At 36.5% G+C, this 17,681-nt stretch overlaps 2 protein-coding genes across 3 annotated transcripts; one reads left to right on the top strand and one right to left on the bottom strand.

Moving 5' to 3' along the window:
* Positions 1 to 2,151: 2,151 nt before the first annotated feature.
* Positions 2,152 to 8,860, top strand: LOC124217785 (uncharacterized). Its single transcript, XM_046623844.2, has 11 exons — positions 2,152 to 2,358; positions 3,463 to 3,626; positions 3,724 to 4,109; positions 4,291 to 4,447; positions 5,148 to 5,384; positions 5,470 to 5,596; positions 5,687 to 6,065; positions 6,155 to 6,267; positions 6,433 to 6,603; positions 6,691 to 6,822; positions 6,947 to 8,860. The coding sequence occupies exons 1-11, from the start codon at positions 2,273 to 2,275 to the stop codon at positions 7,176 to 7,178; spliced, it is 2,184 nt and encodes a 727-aa protein (XP_046479800.1). The 5' UTR covers positions 2,152 to 2,272; the 3' UTR covers positions 7,179 to 8,860.
* On the bottom strand, positions 7,264 to 17,180 carry LOC124217787 (oxaloacetate tautomerase FAHD2A, mitochondrial). 2 transcript variants are annotated; one of them, XM_046623846.2, is made up of 7 exons: positions 16,728 to 17,180; positions 15,501 to 15,662; positions 13,372 to 13,401; positions 10,385 to 10,601; positions 9,039 to 9,373; positions 8,701 to 8,788; positions 7,264 to 8,585 (listed from the first exon to the last, which is right to left on the bottom strand). In XM_046623846.2, the coding sequence occupies exons 1-7, from the start codon at positions 16,880 to 16,882 to the stop codon at positions 8,523 to 8,525; spliced, it is 1,050 nt and encodes a 349-aa protein (XP_046479802.1). In that variant the 5' UTR covers positions 16,883 to 17,180; the 3' UTR covers positions 7,264 to 8,522. The 2 variants fall into 2 exon arrangements, with proteins under 2 accessions (XP_046479802.1, XP_046479804.1); XM_046623848.2 differs by lacking the exon at positions 13,372 to 13,401 and having other exon boundaries at positions 16,728 to 17,175.
* Between the last annotated feature and the right edge of the window lie 501 nt (positions 17,181 to 17,681).

Genomic DNA, 17,681 nt, shown 5'->3' with positions numbered 1-17,681 from the left:
ATCATCTATCAGTATTTCGAAAAGTAATTTGAGTCCATTCGTAGTCAAGCTTTTGGTTTTTCTCGAAGTATTAATTAGGCGTCTTCAAGAAAGTTATGTTTACATGAGATCATTGATTATTTTTAGCTATTTTTAAAGCGGTTAAACTTCTCCTATAACACTTCAAATATAAAAAAAGGATTATGATGTAAAGATAAATGTCCCAAGCCTTTAAACAAGTATGTAGTGCGATTTCAGTTCGAAGTATGATCACTAATGTTCTGTACTTGTAGCATACCTTGGTATCGAAGTGTCCCGTTCCATCCGTGGTTCGTTTATCGAAGTCTGCGACGCATTTTTCGTTATGTTTGACAGAAGTTTACAGCGAAATCCCGACGATCGAGAGGAGCATTCGGACCTGGTTGGTTTGGAAAGGTTCACACTTTTCAAGGGCGGCATGAACCGGTGCCTTTCTTGCAAGCTGGCCCACCAGGCCCCGCTGGCATTACTATTCGTTTTTTTCGAAATATCCGTCGAGTTTTTTTTCAAGGCAGTGAGAGAGAGAGAGAGACATGTAAAACGAAATTAAAGCACTTGAATGCCGTGTATTTCCTCACAGAAAAAACACCCAATTTGGGTAGGATTGGCACCCCCAACTCATAGATAATGCTGAATTCTCATAAGAAAAAAGTTGATGGTACGAATTTACACCCAAGTTGGGCGTTTATTTCCATGAGGGTTCATGCAGCAATTTAGGAAACTACATTCTGTTATGGGCTAATACGGTTTTACTCTGAGTAAAAACTTTGTTGTGAGGTGAAAAATAATCGTTGATAAAAAGTAGAGAGAGTAAGTTAAAAAGTACACGTCTTTGGCGCTCGATCGATGGTGACCTGGATTCTGGATTACAGATGAAGAAATATCGTCATAGTGTGTCACAGCCAAGACATCTTCTTCGCTCGTTTTCAACCTGGAATGCATGAAATTCATCGTTGTGTGACGATTTTGGAGCTGCAACTTATCACAGTTGTAGAATTTAATCGGATTAGGCTGCAGTACTTAATCACTATTCCAAAATAAATTTGCGGCTGGAAGAATTATTTCTTTCAATAAAAAAAAAATCAGTTTATCGTATCCGATTCATCGAAATTTAATGAAAAAATTAGGAATAAATTATACTCACTGACGCTTGTTCGTGTTGATGCGATGATTGTAAGCTACGGAGGCTAGGAAATCGGCGCTCATTACTCGCTTCCGTTGATCCAGCCTGTGGTTACTGCATAACGGAAGTCCACGTTCATTACCATAACGCATTAATGTATAAAAATGCTACAAACAAAATACTAAAACTTACCTGCATTTCAGACAATCGCACTTTATCCTGCCGTTTTTTAATCTATCCCGATGCCCTTCGATTCGTCGAGCCTTTCGTCTTAATATCATTGAATAAGCATCGCGGTGGCAGCGGCTGTAGGATGTGTAAAAAAATGTTCACCCTATAATTCCTTGGTGAGTATAAATTGGATGGACAACGAATATTTTTGATAGAACAAATTTATGCAGTTACAATATTTTCCCCATACACGTGCTGAGAAATCGCACCGTTCCCTTGGCGAATTTAGGAAAAAATTCTGGCGAAAAAAACCTTCTGAACATCACAGCTATATCATTAGACTCTGTCATTTGGTACCAAATCATTCTAGTTTACTCTGACTACGGTTAATTTACGATTCCATTGACATTACTCGATGTTCAGATCATGAACATTTGTCCAATTGTCAGCTACTCGAAAAAACAAACGGTGAAAAGCCAGAACTCGTTCACAGGGATCAATTTCAGATCAATTCTTTCACATTACCGGAATCACAGTTGCATCGTCAAACAAGGCTATAAAATGTGTGTATTGTTGCGCAAAAAATTTGACGGGGCCCGATGAATGTATTCATTTTTAGATTTTTTACTGGATCTTTATCATTTTCTCGTGACTATTCTGATGGAACGTGCAAATAAACGTTTAAAATATCAATGTCGCGACATTGCCCCTGATGATCTGCAATTCGTGTAGCGTAGATGATAATTCAGAAAAAATCACCAACAGGTGACGCCAGTATTGAATAAACCCATCTATCGGTAATTTAACGTACTGAGTACCAGCTCTTTAAATATTACCTTACTTTTTGAGCATGGTTTCATGGATCTCTGGGGAAGCGAATGAACTTTCTGCTCGTAAAGATGTGGTTAGAAACCGACTGATTTTGCCGATTCAAACGAGAAATAAAAATACAAAATTAACATGGCAGTGTCATTTTGTGGTAAAAGAATAATCCTTACACGGTCCAGCCTGCTTAAAACCCCAAGGAGGAACGGATACATCGTACTGTAAGTAATTATTAAAAGGGCACAGGTGCATCTCAATTTCTAGGTTACCGTTTCGTCATTGAATGCAATCGCCCCGATTTTCACTGGCTGCTCGATGTTTAATTGATGAATTTTTTTTTGTCTCACCAGAAGATGCCTCGATTTCCTGTTTTTACACCTGCTTCCGATAACTCGGCGTATTTCAATCTTAATAAAAACATTTCCAGCCGCACAACCTGTCTGCCGAGTGTTTCCAGTCGGCAGAGCTGCATGCACATCAGTTTTTTCACTTCCAATAATTTTTATTCTTTCCCTGAAACGATCACTCAGTATCACTCTTCATCGTAGAAATTATGCACTGTGTTCCTAAACTCCATTCAAGCGCCGTATCATCCGATTTACATTTCCATTTGCCCGGATGATTAGTAAAGGCAAGCATTTAAAGTTGTATCATTTCAAACGATACATATTTTTTTGTTCTACAAAAGATAAGACTTTGGTTTCTTTTATATAACTAACTGAGACAAATCTTTACACCTCCTGATGTATATCAAAGCTATAATAATAATGTATCTAAAATATGTGTCAATTAAGCTTGATAGAACTTGCAAAGCTATCCAAGAGTAAAAAATGCCAATTCTAAATCCAAATATTCGATTGCATCATACTCTTTCATTACCATAACTCAGGATAAGCATAAAAACTAAATTTTTCGATCAAGCTTTATTCATTGAATCTTCAGATACATGAATGTACTGTTAAATAGCTGCTTCCGAGTTACTTCATGGTATTGTAAACAAGTTGGGAACCAGTGTAGATGGTCCGAAATAACTCTTCTAACGTTGTAATGATATACTTATTTCGAAAAATTAATGAAATGAATCACATCTAAAGCGTGAGAGATTAGTCCTTCCAATTTAGAATAGTATATTATTGGCTAATTTTCACTTACATTTGCAAATGAAAAGTACAAAAAGAGAGTAGATACCTTTTCAATTTCTAACAGATATGTGATAAATCTTACATTTATGAGTCAGTTTTTGAAACGAATAGTCATGTTATTACTGAGATTAATTACCTGATCTTTTTTCCACTTAATCATTCTGAGTTCTAAATTTCAACCAGAGTACCTGAAATCGGCGAAGATCTACCAGGAAAAAATCCGCTGCTCAAAGATGACGGATTTCCAGAATTCAATCGGCTCTCAATTGAGAAGTGCGTTGCTGCGATTGGAAAACAATCTGTGGAATTCGAACAAGGCGTCAGGCATATAGGAGAGACCATCGAAAGTGAATGAAATTGTTTTTTGCCATAATTCTTTATACCTAGTGAGATATTTTTACTTCATATCTTTACTACTAATGTTTTTGAAAATTGTTCTTATAGAAATGGAGTCTCCTGACATATTTAACGACGTCTTGAATCCCATGGATGATCTCGCCATTCCGTTAGATACGACGTGGGGTTTGGCCAAGACACTCTACCTCGGAAATCAAAGCCTCATGCCAACTAAATGTTACATGAATATCCACGAGAGAGCTAGGAACGCCAGATCGTCCAAGTATATCATCAAGCCGATATATCAGGCGTGTAAAAATGCCAAGGAAGATGGGAGTTTGAAAATGACCGAGGAGCAGCGAAGACTTGTTTCCAAATTTGCGTTGGAGGGAAAATTGAACGGGTTCGAGGTTGCTCCTTCTAATATGGACAGCTTCAAACTCGCACTTTTTAAAATACGTGAAAGACAGACTGAATTTTCAGATAAATTAAAGGTATTTTGATAAAACTTGAGTACTCAACAAATCGTTAGGCTAATTTAGAACTAAAAAAAAAAGGGAAATTTATGCTAGATACATTAAATACATTAGCGAAAAAATTGTCACTTTTGAGATCTGGATGACAGAATGATACGGTTGATCTCTGGCAAAACTGATCTTATCATTTGTTCTACAGGTTGCAACGGAGCAATTTAACCACATAGTAAGCGACCCTAATGTAGTCAAAGACTTTCCTCTGGAGTTTCTGAAAAGCATCGCTGTAGATTCTTCGCAACCAGAGAAAGGCCCTTGGAAAATAACACTGCAGCCTTACATCAAGAACACGTTTTTAGGTACCATAGATCAATTGTATAATAATTTTGCATCCTTGACGTAAAATACAAGCAGTATCTGTTACAACAATTTAAGTGGTTGTACGCAAGTAGTTGTGTTTAAAAAATTGCGTGAAATATTGAATTTCATATCTTGATATTCGATAATTCAACTCGATTGAGGTTTGTTTATTTAAAAGAATATAGATTGAGCTTCATGTATATATTTTTTTCGTTAAAATCAATCAGTAGAAAGCCTAAAATATTGATAACATCAACCATTTCGCTTGGTAATATTATTTGCCACATCTACAATATCTCAGAATCAGCACCCCCCATTTTACTTCAAACTCGCCAGCAGTATTCTTGGATAATTTATCGTCTTTGCCATAATGTGAATTTTTTTTTTCATGAACAATAGCGACCCATTGGCTATAAAATTCGATTTTTAATTATTGTGAATATTGTAAAACATCACGGAGCGAAATAGTTAACGTTATAGTCAATAGATATACTTCGTATTGATTGACACTGATTGAAAAATTATGTAAATGAACCGTGATCTGTATATGTTTAGGTAAAAGAGAACCCAATCAAGTGGAATGATTGGTTGTTGAAATATAAATTTCGAAAATTCACTCACTTTTTCAGACATCCACTCGTATATATAATCTGAAGCATACGCGGAAATGTCAGCAATGTGAATAAATAATTATTACAGAATACTGTCCCGATCGCAATCTCAGATGTAAAGTTTGGGTCGCCGACCGCCAGCGTTCGGTGCCGTGGACTGAACGGCATGTAGCAACGAGCGTGGCTCTGGAACATCTCAGAGACGCGCGGGCTAGGAAAGCAAAATACCTTGGATATAAGTCCTACACTCACATGAGCATGGAAACGAAAATGGCTGGAAGTGTAGAAAATATTTATAATGTTTTAGACTCGCTGTTGGAGACAGGTGAATGCCAACTTGGAATTTGGAGAACGATACGCATTGAAAGCCGATGATCTATACTCGATGGTTAAAAACTTGTAATTTTCAGCGTGGCCTGCGCAGCTGCAGGAATTGGACACCTTGAAATCGTTTGCGTATGACAGAGGTTTTGAGAGCAATCTTCAGCTCTGGGATGTCCCGTACTGGAGCAGAAAACAACGAACGACTTTGCACGGGTGAATAGAGATGATTGAATATTGTGTATGCTTGACAAAGTAACGATTGACGGAAAAAAAAAATTAGGTCACGTTTATGTTCCAAAACAGCATCAACGAAGCCCATTTACAGGAATACTTTCCTCTGCCGCAAGTGCTGTCCAGTCTTTTTAAACTGTTGGAAAGATTATTTGATATAAAGTTCATTGAGCGAAAAACCGCAGATGTCTGGCATCAGGACGTTCGACTGATCGACATTGTAGAAGGAAATGAAATTGAGCCCATTGCTAGTTTCTATTTGGATCCGTACGCCAGACAGAACGAGAAAGTTCGGATAGAGGAAAGCTCGGGATGGATGGTGGCTATTCGGAACAGGAGCACCATTACGCAGACAAATCCTCTCGCCGCTCTCATATTCAATTTCCAACCGCCTCACCAGGACAAACCCTCCTTACTAACGTTCAAGGACCTTCAGGTCCTCTTTGCCAAGGTGAAAAATAGTTTACAAAATCATTCAATCATACTTTCAACGCAATTAATTCATTTGAGAAAATTTAACAAGGTGTATTGCGTTTCTAGTTCGGTCACGCCTTGCAGCATTTATTAACCAAAACGAATCACTGCGAGGTTGCCGGATTCTCAAACGTCGAATGGGACGCTGTGGGAATAAGCAGCAACTTCATTTTGAATTGGTAAAGAGTGTTTCATTCTGTTCTGCATTATTAAGTCGCAGGTGGTATTTTTTCAAAAGTCTTCAGTTCCGAAACCGTGAAATAAAAAGATCAAATTGGACAAATGCCGATCATAGTTGACACAACTTGACTGTGTTACAAAATTTTTCTCGTCTTTTTTACCAGGCTGTATGAATATTCGACATTAAAAGATATCGGAACACATTACAAGACTGGAGAATCATTGCCGAAAGAGATAATCGAGGGATTGGCAAATATCAGATCTCATATGGCAGGCTACACGCTTTGCAAGGAGCTTTACCTGTCGCGGCTCGACTTGGAGCTGCATTTAAATGCGTAAGCAGTTTTTAGCACCCGACTACTAATCTTTGAGGATACCCAATTGTTATTGTTTATCCAACTCGACAAATAATTTGTTTCCAGAGATATATTCTGGCTGGACCTTGTGAAAAAACTTTGGAAAAACCACTTCGCGTTTGCCTTGGATAAAAGGGACGGTCATGTCTGTTCGTTCGAGGATATATTCAGTGGCGACTGGGGAGCTGCGTATTATAGGTGAGAATGATCATCAATGGAATTAGTTCTGTGAACAAGGCGCAACCTTATTTACCGAACCAGGCCATTGTTTTCTCTGAAATTGCCTGAAACGCTGTAATAAAATTTTATCTTTCATCGTCAGTCATTTGTGGGCGCAAATGGTGGCCGCCGATGCGTACAGCGCTTTCCAAGAGGTTGCGCCAGGCGACGAACAGCAACAGGCTGAAATTGGAAAGCGGTTTAAGGACACGTTTCTGTCAAGCGGTGGAGCGTGCCATCCGAGCGAAGTCTTCAGACGGTTTAGAGGCAGGGATCCGAGCCCCAACGCGCTGATAAAAAATCTTGGCTTAAAGTCGCAGGATAAAATTCACTGAGGTTTCAGAAACGAACATGTTGGTTATTGAACGTAATGATTATTGTATTGTCGTGCGAATTACGTAAACGGATTTTCGTCCGGCGTATAGCTTGGGATGAGATCGAGAGAAAGTGAGAATAGATATCTATTTTCAAGATACATTTTAATTTTACAACGCACGATCTCTGCTCGCTTCAAGGAACATCAATTGATTATGAGGGCAATGAATTCGGTATCACATTAACAGTTGGCAAAACTCGTAAGAGAGCGAGACAAAGATAATCTGTGTGAATAAATCGTTGTCCTCGGACTGATGATCCGGTAATCTACAGGCCGTTTAATCTCTTGATTAATTTAAACCAGTCTCGCTTGTTATCTCGTCAACTCTGAATTTTCGTCAAGTATTCTCCAATCGTTTTCAATGTTGCAGAGCGAAAAGGGTTGATATTCAATGAAATTTTAACGCCGTTTTACACGGAGTATCCTAGAAATTTTCGGAGGTTGCATTATTTCTCCTCAAAAGTTGGTGAATATTAAATTAAAATGAAATGTTTTCATCGCAAATTAGTTATCTTCAGAGCTTTCAAAGATAATTTTTACAATCCGTTTGCACGGTCTCCTATCATTTGGCCTTAATTGTTTACCCGGCCATGTTATCTTTAAGTTTATCGTTGAATGACCCCCCAGGTAAGAAACAAAGGCGAACTTCTATCATTTATAGAAATATTATGTATAATGTCTTTATAGTGTATTTAACATATGATTCATTCAAGTATATATAGTGTAATATATAAGTGAAAATTAATTACAATTATACAAAAAAATTCTTTACAATATATAGGATAGTACTCAGATCGTACTACGCAAGTTAAGAAAAATCACCAATTCACAAAAATCGAATTAAGGAATAGGTTCAAATCTGATAAGGTGAAGACTTTACGATTCAGAACCTTGGAATTTTTTTTGTTATTTCTCATACAAATTACGCAACTAAGTACACTGAATTCGGTATAGATTTACGACTTCTCAACCGTTTGGTTCCGTCTTCCTTTTAATATAAAAAATCTTTTCCGTCATTGCTCTTTTCATCGACCTGGCAACACGTCTATATTACAATTACACCTCGAATCCAATATTCGTCATATTGCTGAAAATACAGTTGCTTCTGGACATAAAAAGTGCACACACCTGATTCGAGTCAAAGCTTCTCGAGCGATCCGTTGGTGATAGATGTTAATTCCGTGTTCAGGGCATTTTTTGATAAATTTCATCGATGAAAATATTCGTTTAAAGTGCGATTAACGTATAATTTTAACGAATATACGCTAAAACGGTGTCAGTTCATTAAAACTGCTGGCGACGATCAAACCATCGTGTTACGCATACGACCGAGACTTTCTATTTCCGATTCTAGGATGTCTCCTTTCTGTAATGAAAAAACAATATCTTTTACTTGATCGGGAATTATAAATAAAAAGAATAGAGCTTATGTAACACGTTCTAGATTTTTTTTATTACATGTAAATAACGGTGGTACCAACCTTCAGATACTCCGGAGGATTGCGTGCAAATCCAACACCACCAGGGGTTCCAGTTAAAATTACATCACCGGGTAGCAGAGTAACAAATCTGAAAAAAAAAACGAATAACCTATTGCTTGAAAAAGATACAAGTTTACTGTGAGAAAATAAAAATACGAATGCAATGTTGAGAGCTTATTTTTATATTCCCTTGACTTCCGAGTTTCTCTATTCTTTTTTTTCAGGTAATTCGAAAACTGCCTAGACTTGGCGATATTCTGATTAAATCCAGTCGATCGAAATGATCCTGACATGTGGGTTTCATTTTATTTTTCCACAGAACGTTTAAGGAAACTCACTGAGAAAGGTAGGCAACGATATCATGGGGCTTGAAAATGAGTTCGCTGGTATTTCCATCCTGCTTGAGCTGACCGTTGACCCACGTTTTTACAGACAGATTGTTTATGTCACATATCGCCTCTTTCGTAACGACGGCAGGCCCCAGAGGACAGAAATTGTCCATGGCCTTGCCGAGGAGAAATTGGCCCCCATTTCGACTTCCTTTTTGCCAGTCACGGGCGGATAAGTCCTGGGCGATCGTGTAGCCGAATATGTAGTCCTCAGCTTCATGGTTGTTCAGCGCCTTACCCTTCTTTCCAATCACTATCGCCAGTTCCACTTCCCAATCAACTTTCTACGAGACGTTAACATGAGTGTTAAGGATGACCGAGTGGACCTTTAATCCGACCACCCTCTGAATTAAAGTTTAGAAAAAAGGGGAAGAAATCGTTTGAATTATGCTCAAGCAATGTTATTTTCGTATTAATGATAGGGAACAGTAACCAATAAAACAAAATTTGTACTGTGTAATAAAAATGAATCCAAGCAATTTCGAATAACACAAGCTTTCAATAAAATATTGATGATTTGAGAAAAGGTTTCATACTTAGAACGTTACAAAATTATTGAATTTTGGTTGTTTTGGCGGGAATCTAATGATTTGGTCTCGTTTTAATCATTGACCAGATCTTGGCAAATTGTTTGAAAAAACGTTCAAGAAATCTTACAGTATTGTATAGTTGTAAGGCGCAAATATGTTGTACTGTATTTTCATAAATCTACTTTTATACACTTGGAAATAAGTATTCGTAGAACTTTTTTAGACTGTATGTGTAGATCTTCATGAACAAAATGCATACAAAAACATCATAATCGAGTCACAAAACGCAGAGTTCAATCATTTCAAACGTTTCAACTATAAAATCTCTTTTCAAATTGTTGATTGATGTCTTGGCTTGTCTTATTAGAATTTGTGTACATCAATTTCTATTACACGAAAGGGATGTTCTTTCATTCGTGTTTTCTAACAATTACTCTAATAACATCGCTGGACAGTTTTTAAACGATTTTTTCTGTTTTCCTGAAACTTTTGATTCCGATGTTGAAACCGTTCATCCTCAAAGCAATATAGAATTTCTTGAAAAACTTACTTGAAATATCTCAAACGTTTCAGTCTCTCTAAACTTTTAAACAAGGTTTCTTATAGTTTCAGAAATTTGTAATTTGATTGAAAAGATTCAGGGACAAATCGACTTCTTCAAAGGTTCAAAGCCTTAAATCGTTAATAGTATATGACCAACAATTACAGAATATGTTACCAATCGGTATAATAAATGTCACAACACACATCGCTGTGATCACTTACATCGGATATGCTGGGTAAAACGACGTCATCATTCGGTCCTACGATATTGCTGGGAAATTTGCTGAACATGACAGGACTTTTTGGGGGTTCCAGCCCTTGTTCCTTGCAGTGTCCACTGTAGTTTAAGCCAACGCAGGCTAGTTTGTCCATCCGGGTAACTGGGGGAAGGAAGTTAACGTCGGCTTCTTGCACTATGCTTCTGCCTTCGACTACTATCCTGAAAAGGCGATAGCAAGGATCATTGAAAAAGATATCGACATTATGGAACATCCATTTAAAACGATTTGAACTTTAGAGCATTCATGACAAAACGAAATTATACCATTATGCGAAAAAATTGGACAAACCATATGATTTTGGCATTAAGATTGGTTGGTCAGAGCCATCGTAGAGTGAAATCAAATGAATCAACCAGTTCTTCAACAATCCCCAAGTGATTTGAAATAAAGCACCGAAATATAAGCTTTTGTTTATATCAATAGTATTTTTGGATTTTGTATTTCTAAATAGTACTTCGTCGCTTTGGAATATAATAATTTAGCAAACAATCGAGGTGCGAAAATGAATAGAAGGTACCGATTTTTGGCCAATCCACTTCATCAAGGAGAACAAAATAGCAATGAAAACAAATTTTTCATCCATAACGGTCGAAACCATTAAATTAGCCATAACACTACAATTAGGAATAGACATCGTATGCCTGTTTGAAAAGTATGTTGTAATTTTCATGCTCGTTCCGAAATATTTACCCAAGTTGTAATTTCTCTTTTAAATTTACACGTTACGAGTGGTATATTATTAAATTTTCCCTCTGCATAGGCTACCGGTAAGTAATAATATTTTGTGCTGAATAATTTTTCTTGCATCTTTAAACTACAGTCTCAGGCAGTGCACACCGATAGTTGCGTCAGAAACGTTCGTTCACCGACTGCGTGATATAATGTTTGATTATAATTAATTCCAAGCTTATAGAACTTTGAGAATCTGACTAATCAAAAACATTATAATGGATATGATTTTTTTTTTTTGATAAATTTCACGTATTTCTTTAAATCAAAAAAGAAATTTCGATCTAGTGAAAGAGTGTCCAAAAAAGAGTCTTATTTTTTATACATGTCAGGTAGTTTCATTTTTTTATGTCCAGCTGATTATCTTTACGTAATTTAATTGAAAGGAAAAAAAAATAATTTTCAGATGTAGCGTATCTTACAAGTTATTATTACGTATACGAAATCAAGTATATGATACGATATTACGCAACATTGCAGTTATACTGACACATCTATATATGTATATATATATAATAATAAATTGCCTTCAAACTGGTGCTTTATCTAAATTCGTCGTGATATCGCTAGAACCCCTGATCAAAACCAGAGGAGGCGTCAAGAAATTCAAGGCTATATGGGACATTCCATATCGACTCAACCAATGATTTTTCCTCGTCATTTTTGATTTCTTTCAAAATTTTTATACGATTCTATGATCTCAAAATAGCACTTCTGAATTTTTTAACATTTTTTCCCTACAACCGTTAATTTGCTATGATTATTGAAACCCATCTAAAATTGGCATTGTCTTAAAATCTCAAAAATCTTATTTTTCATTGCAATCATTCTGAAATCGGCCCATGATAAGGCGATTTTTATAGATTTTTTTAAGCACCTTAATAATCTTAAACAAACAAAACACCATATTTCAAGGTTCCGAAAATTCTCAAAAAATGACCGAAAATACTGTGTTTGGTTCCGAATCTTTTTGCACAAAAACACAGAATTTAGGTAATATTTGGTGAATTTTCAGAACATTCAAACATGGTGTTTTCTTTGTTCACGATGTTTTAAGTGTTAAAAAACATCTCCCCATCATGGGCCGGAGTTAGAGTGATCGGAGTGGAAATTAAGAGTTTGAAAATTTTATGAGATTTTTCAAAAATACCAATTTTTAGATATATTTGAATAATCACAATAAATTTACGGTTGTTAGAAACAATCTAAAAATTCAAGAGTACTTTCTTGAGATCAGAGAATCGTATAAAAAATCCCGAAAGAAATCAAAAATGACGAGGAAAAATCATTGGTCGAGTTGACATGGAATGCCCCGTACGTACATGTAGGTAGAAGTTTTTGCCTTTCGCATCACACACACACAAAACTTTCTTTTTTCAAGCCCCGAGTTTCTTTTCTTGCTTCACTGAAAAGAAACAAATCGTTTTCTTTTGTTTTTTTTTCATCTAAAATAAAATTATGTGTATACCTTCAATAATTTAAACTTTCGTCAATTGAATTCGAACAGTTAAAAATCCAAACTGAATTATAATGGCGAAATCACAGTGATTCAGTGTTGTGGTGATGTTCTTCAAAATTTTTACCCACTTTAGGTTCATTTTATTCAGAAAACCATTGTTGATAATAATTATCTTTAATAACAATATTTCCAACAAATTCCGATGAAAAATCTTCTCTAATCGAAAATCGGCTGATAAGTAAATATTATCTTTGATTCCGCGCCATAGCACAACTTTTTAATTATCACACAGGAGGAATAACAGAATTACTGTAGCACGATTAAAATTGAATGCTGATTGGGGGTATAATAATCAGTCGGGTGGAAAATATTTTTTGTTCGGTAAGATAATCATTTTCAAGGTAAATATACGTGGTCAAATATACGTGGGGCATTGCAGGAATTAACAGACAAATTTTCAGCACCACACGTGAATAAGGAATCAATTCGTCACAACAAGCTCGTTTGTTAGTTAACGTTTGGTATTCAACCTCGCTCTGTCGTCACGTGAGCAGGTGCTTTTTATAGACGTATATTGTATTCCACACTACTCACTCATCAGACGATTTTATACGTGCCATACATTTAAACAGTGAAATGTTTTTTTTTTTTTTTTTTTTTATGTGAGGTCAAAAATATTTATTTAAAACACACGGGTATATATCATCACTTGCTGCGCAATCAAACAGATACTGACCAACCTTTTCACAGTCTCCATTAAACTCTCGTTCCTATAATAGAATACCGAAAGATTGCAATAAGTATTTTGGTGGCAAAATATCAGTGTAAAACAATATAATAGATCGAATTCGATAAAATTTCGGTCGCAGCCCAGTCGATTTATGGAATGTCCTGTATATTCGCCCCTACTTTCCGCCCATTGATTAACGGTCAAATTACACCCTGCCTAAGGCACCACCATAGACTTTTTTTCACGTCATTTGAAATTAAAATATGCAGATGCGGTAATACTTAGGTATTTTTAGATGTGTTTTTTTTCTCTTTATTTTGTTCAATGTGAAGAAGAAGTAGCAGTGAGGAAGAATAACGAATCTTTTTCCTTTAATGTTGACTCGCGACTTACTGCTGAACGTTCTCATAATTACGTAATACTAATTATACGCGACCTTGACTGCAAATTCCGGCATTACTGTAAAAGTAAAATACCTTGATTTTAATTTTTGTCAGAAACTAATTTTGCATCTTTATTACTCTTAGCGAGGTATGTTTCCATATGAGTAATATCCGAGGTAATATCAGTGATTTCCTGGAGGTTGATTTAAAGAATTACTGGATTGTTGAATTAACTTAACCGATAAGCATTTTACTATCAAGTTTTTATTAGCAATTCTTTGGTATACTCGAGTTAGAACAGTTGCTCTAGTTTCAGAAATACTTCGGATTAATGGGAATTTAAAAAAACAAACTAAAAACATTGGGAAATCTACACATTAATTACTTAAATTCATATTTAATATCGATCATACGCCGAAATCTTGATAGAATCAAAAAAGCTTTCCTTAGCCAATAAATCACATGTAATTATATATGCTATACAGTTCAAATTATAGCATCAATTTTTTTCTTAGAACAAGGTATAAATTTTCATTATTGCTGAACTAAAAATTCCCCACAAGTGCATGATTTTTAGCTCAAGTATAACAGGTGTCGAATTCCATATAACTTGGCAAAAACTTTCTTAAATTCTAAGAGTTTCCAACGATTCCGTACTGATTTCAAACTATTTTCAATGGTTTTAAACTTATTCCAAGGCGTTTCAAATGGTTCCGAACTGATCTATAGCAATTTTAAACGGTTTACAAATGATTACGAACGGTTTCAAACTAATTCCAAGGAGTTTCAACCAATTTCAAACTACTTAACCTTTAGCGGCCACACGGGGTAACTAGTTACCCCAGGCTTAGAAATTATTAGCCCTTCCAGTAATTTTGAAAAAATAAATAGATATACTTTTTGAATGATCGGCGGATACTGTTATTTTTTTATGATAGTGGTATATGTTGTGCGTACAATTCTAAAATTTTAGCCCTTCATATCAAAAAATGGCGAAGTAATGATTTTTTTTCTAAAAAAAGCCATTTTTGTGCTGAATTCTCATATATATGACCAGTTTTTAGAACGCTATCTATAAATTGACCGATAAATATCATTAGAAATGTTGAATAACTCTTCAACAAACATGAAGCAATCGGTTGGAAGTCTTAAAACACCCATATACATATATGTCTTGTACAACTAGGTTTTTCAGCGTGGGGTAATGAGTTACCCCATGTGGCCGCTAAGGGTTAAACGGTTTCAAACTAATTCCAAGGAGTTTTAACTAATTTAAAAACTATTTCAAATTATTGTAAACGGTTTCAAACTAATTTCATGGAGTTTCAAATGATTTATAAGTGGTTTTAGATTATTTTTAACGATATCTATATCATTAAGAATCGTTTCAAACTAATTCTAACGAGTTTCAAACGATTTCGCTGTGGTTCTAATCGATTCCAAATAAACTCAAAATAATTACAAGCGGTTTCGCAATCATTTCAACTAAATACTAGCGATTTCGGAGGTACTGTAACCAAAAGTGGTTCCCGATTCTAACGAATGAATAGCCTCCCTAGTCTCGCGTGAGTCTGACCGAGATCCGTCCGTATCTACTTACTGCCAGCTCTCGTGCCACGAGGCCGACCCCATAAATCCGTATCTACTCGTCGGCGAATAAACAGGCGGGAAGAACCTGGACTATCTCTACCGAGAAAGAAATGAACCTTTTGCACCGCGATTAAATTAACGATGTATAAATTAATAAATCTTTTACCTCTTCACATTTTTTAGTAGGTCCTCACCGCCTTCCAAGAATTTTTTCAGGTTGTTCGGGATCCTGGAATCGACAGCCGATATGTCGGTGATGTCGCCGCCCGGTTGCAGTTGTACCCCCAGGTGCTGGGGGCCCCCATTTTTATTCACAAATTGTACGAACCTGTCGCATTATGAGAAATACATAAATTACAAAACAACCGTACATGTGTGGAAGATAATAACGAATAATAATAACAGCTGCGCAGCTACTCAGAGATGCTTGGCTGGTAGGCATACAAGTATCTTTTTAACATTTTCAGCTGCCCGCATGTTACGCAACAACGAACGGGATTGCGTGTGTAAATCGAGTCGTGTCTACCTGCATAATACATCACGGCTGTGCATTTTTTTTTCATTTACGTGAACATACTTTACGAATTGGTAGATAGCTGAATGTGTCGCAATCATTTAAGGCATCTTTCGTTACATAATTATAATTATTTATACTTGTGCCGCTGGTTCTTGATAATTTATTATACAACGCTTGTATCTGCGTTTATAAACCATCACAGCTGAATAACGTTCGGGGTTTTAGTATTTAATTATATGTATACGTGTAAACATGTGTTGAAAATTAGTCTGGTAGATGATTTTTAAGCATGTTTCGCAATACGAGTCGTGTATTCTTGACAAGGAAAACACAGAAGAGGGAAAGAACCGCAGACGAACGATGCAACAACATGATGACTAATTGAGAATAATCAAATTCAGAAACATACAATTAGCTGGTTATTATTAATAGTAAAAAGGCGATACAATTTACATAAATAAACGTGAGTTTATTCACGGAAGCAAGAGTATAACAGGTATAAGATCGAATTGAGGAAGTTCTCAAATAACGCATTATGTTACGTAGGTATAACAATTAGCCTTTCAAAGCTCCGTTAGGAAGCTATAAATGCAGTTTATAAGTTTAATTAACCGCTTGTCTTGACGAAAATTCGTATGGTTTTCTGACGCGTACACATTCGCGTATAATGGGATGAGATTAATCGCACAAGGTCCATTGTGCAGGTATCAGAGGGATGGAAATAAGAGAAATACGCAAAACAGTATTAAACGGGAAGGGCGATAAACAGAGGAGCCGAAGATGCGGGGCGCTTGCGCTCGGCGTACGACGAATCGAAATACGTTGCGTATCAGGTAGGTAGGTAAAGCAGCGTGTAACGTTCGCGTATTCACTCACCTCATTTCGAGCGATCCGGTAGTTGAGAAGCTTCTGCTTGCGACTCGCATTAAATGTGTCGTTGCGCTTTTGAAAGCCGTTTTATCGGCTCCGGAGGGGCGCTTGGTCGATAGACACGCCCTGGTTATCACTCTGATCGTTCCCTTGAGTGGCATGATTTTTGCACTGCGTTGATTGCCTGTTTTTTATTTTTATATAGATGTACGATGGTGTATTATTATTATTAAAATTGTACAATCGTGTTGTGGAAAAATATCCGATATGTAATCGGGCCTCGCGATAGGATCGATTCACACCGTGATAACGCTCCAAATTTCACCGTTCGCGATGTTTTCCGCACTTCACGCCGACCCTTTTCCGATTACAGATTCAGCTCGCACTCAGAAGCGCTCACCGCGCCTGACCAAATCGGACTGAAGAGTGAATTTAGCGTGCCGTTGTCGTCGTGTCTACGCGCAGCGTGCCGGCCGGTTCCGCCGGCAACTCATTGCGATTTCTGCCTACCTTCACTCAGATAAAGACTCACAGCCTTGGGTTATTTTTCGTAAGATTTGCCGGGTATGGAGGTAATAGCAGTTTCAAGTATTATCGACCAAGCAACTGACCACGTCGGTAAGAGAAGTTCTTCATGACCAACAATTATCGGGTGTAAGACGTTGGCAATATACCGTCGTCATAGCGAAATTGAAAAGCTGAGAAAATCCCGTACAAGACTTATGTATGTCGAAATTATACAAGGGAAAAATAAATGTCAGCAAATACGTGAACGTGTATCATTCATATTTACCTGAATATGTATATCAGATCTTTCATAGGCGAAATTAGTATCTGGAAGACCCTCAATTTATTTTTTTAAAGGTTTTTTTACAAATGCAACTTTGAGCTGGAGATATTTTGGAAAAATTTCGAACCAATTCATTTTTAGTTCCAATGTTTCATGAGTGTTTTTACGAA

Source organism: Neodiprion pinetum, chromosome 4 (assembly GCF_021155775.2).
Source record: "Neodiprion pinetum isolate iyNeoPine1 chromosome 4, iyNeoPine1.2, whole genome shotgun sequence".
NCBI classification, from domain to species: domain Eukaryota; kingdom Metazoa; phylum Arthropoda; class Insecta; order Hymenoptera; family Diprionidae; genus Neodiprion; species Neodiprion pinetum.
This window is presented reverse-complemented; position numbering and strand designations above follow the sequence as displayed.

Coding starts and splice junctions, on each gene's coding strand:
- LOC124217787 (XM_046623846.2), bottom strand. CDS start 16,882: ATGCCACTCAAGGGAACGATCAGAGTGATAACCAGGGCGTGTCTATCG. Junction 10,602..13,371: donor TTAATGGAGACTGTGAAAAG/GTTGGTCAGTAT, acceptor TCGCCTTTTCAG/GATAGTAGTCGAAGGCAGAA. Junction 8,789..9,038: donor ATCGTTGCCTACCTTTCTCA/GTGAGTTTCCTT, acceptor TTTTTTTTTCAG/ATTTGTTACTCTGCTACCCG.
- LOC124217785 (XM_046623844.2), top strand. CDS start 2,273: ATGGCAGTGTCATTTTGTGGTAAAAGAATAATCCTTACACGGTCCAGC. Junction 5,597..5,686: donor CAACGAACGACTTTGCACGG/GTGAATAGAGAT, acceptor GTTCCAAAACAG/CATCAACGAAGCCCATTTAC. Junction 6,066..6,154: donor TTCAGGTCCTCTTTGCCAAG/GTGAAAAATAGT, acceptor TTGCGTTTCTAG/TTCGGTCACGCCTTGCAGCA.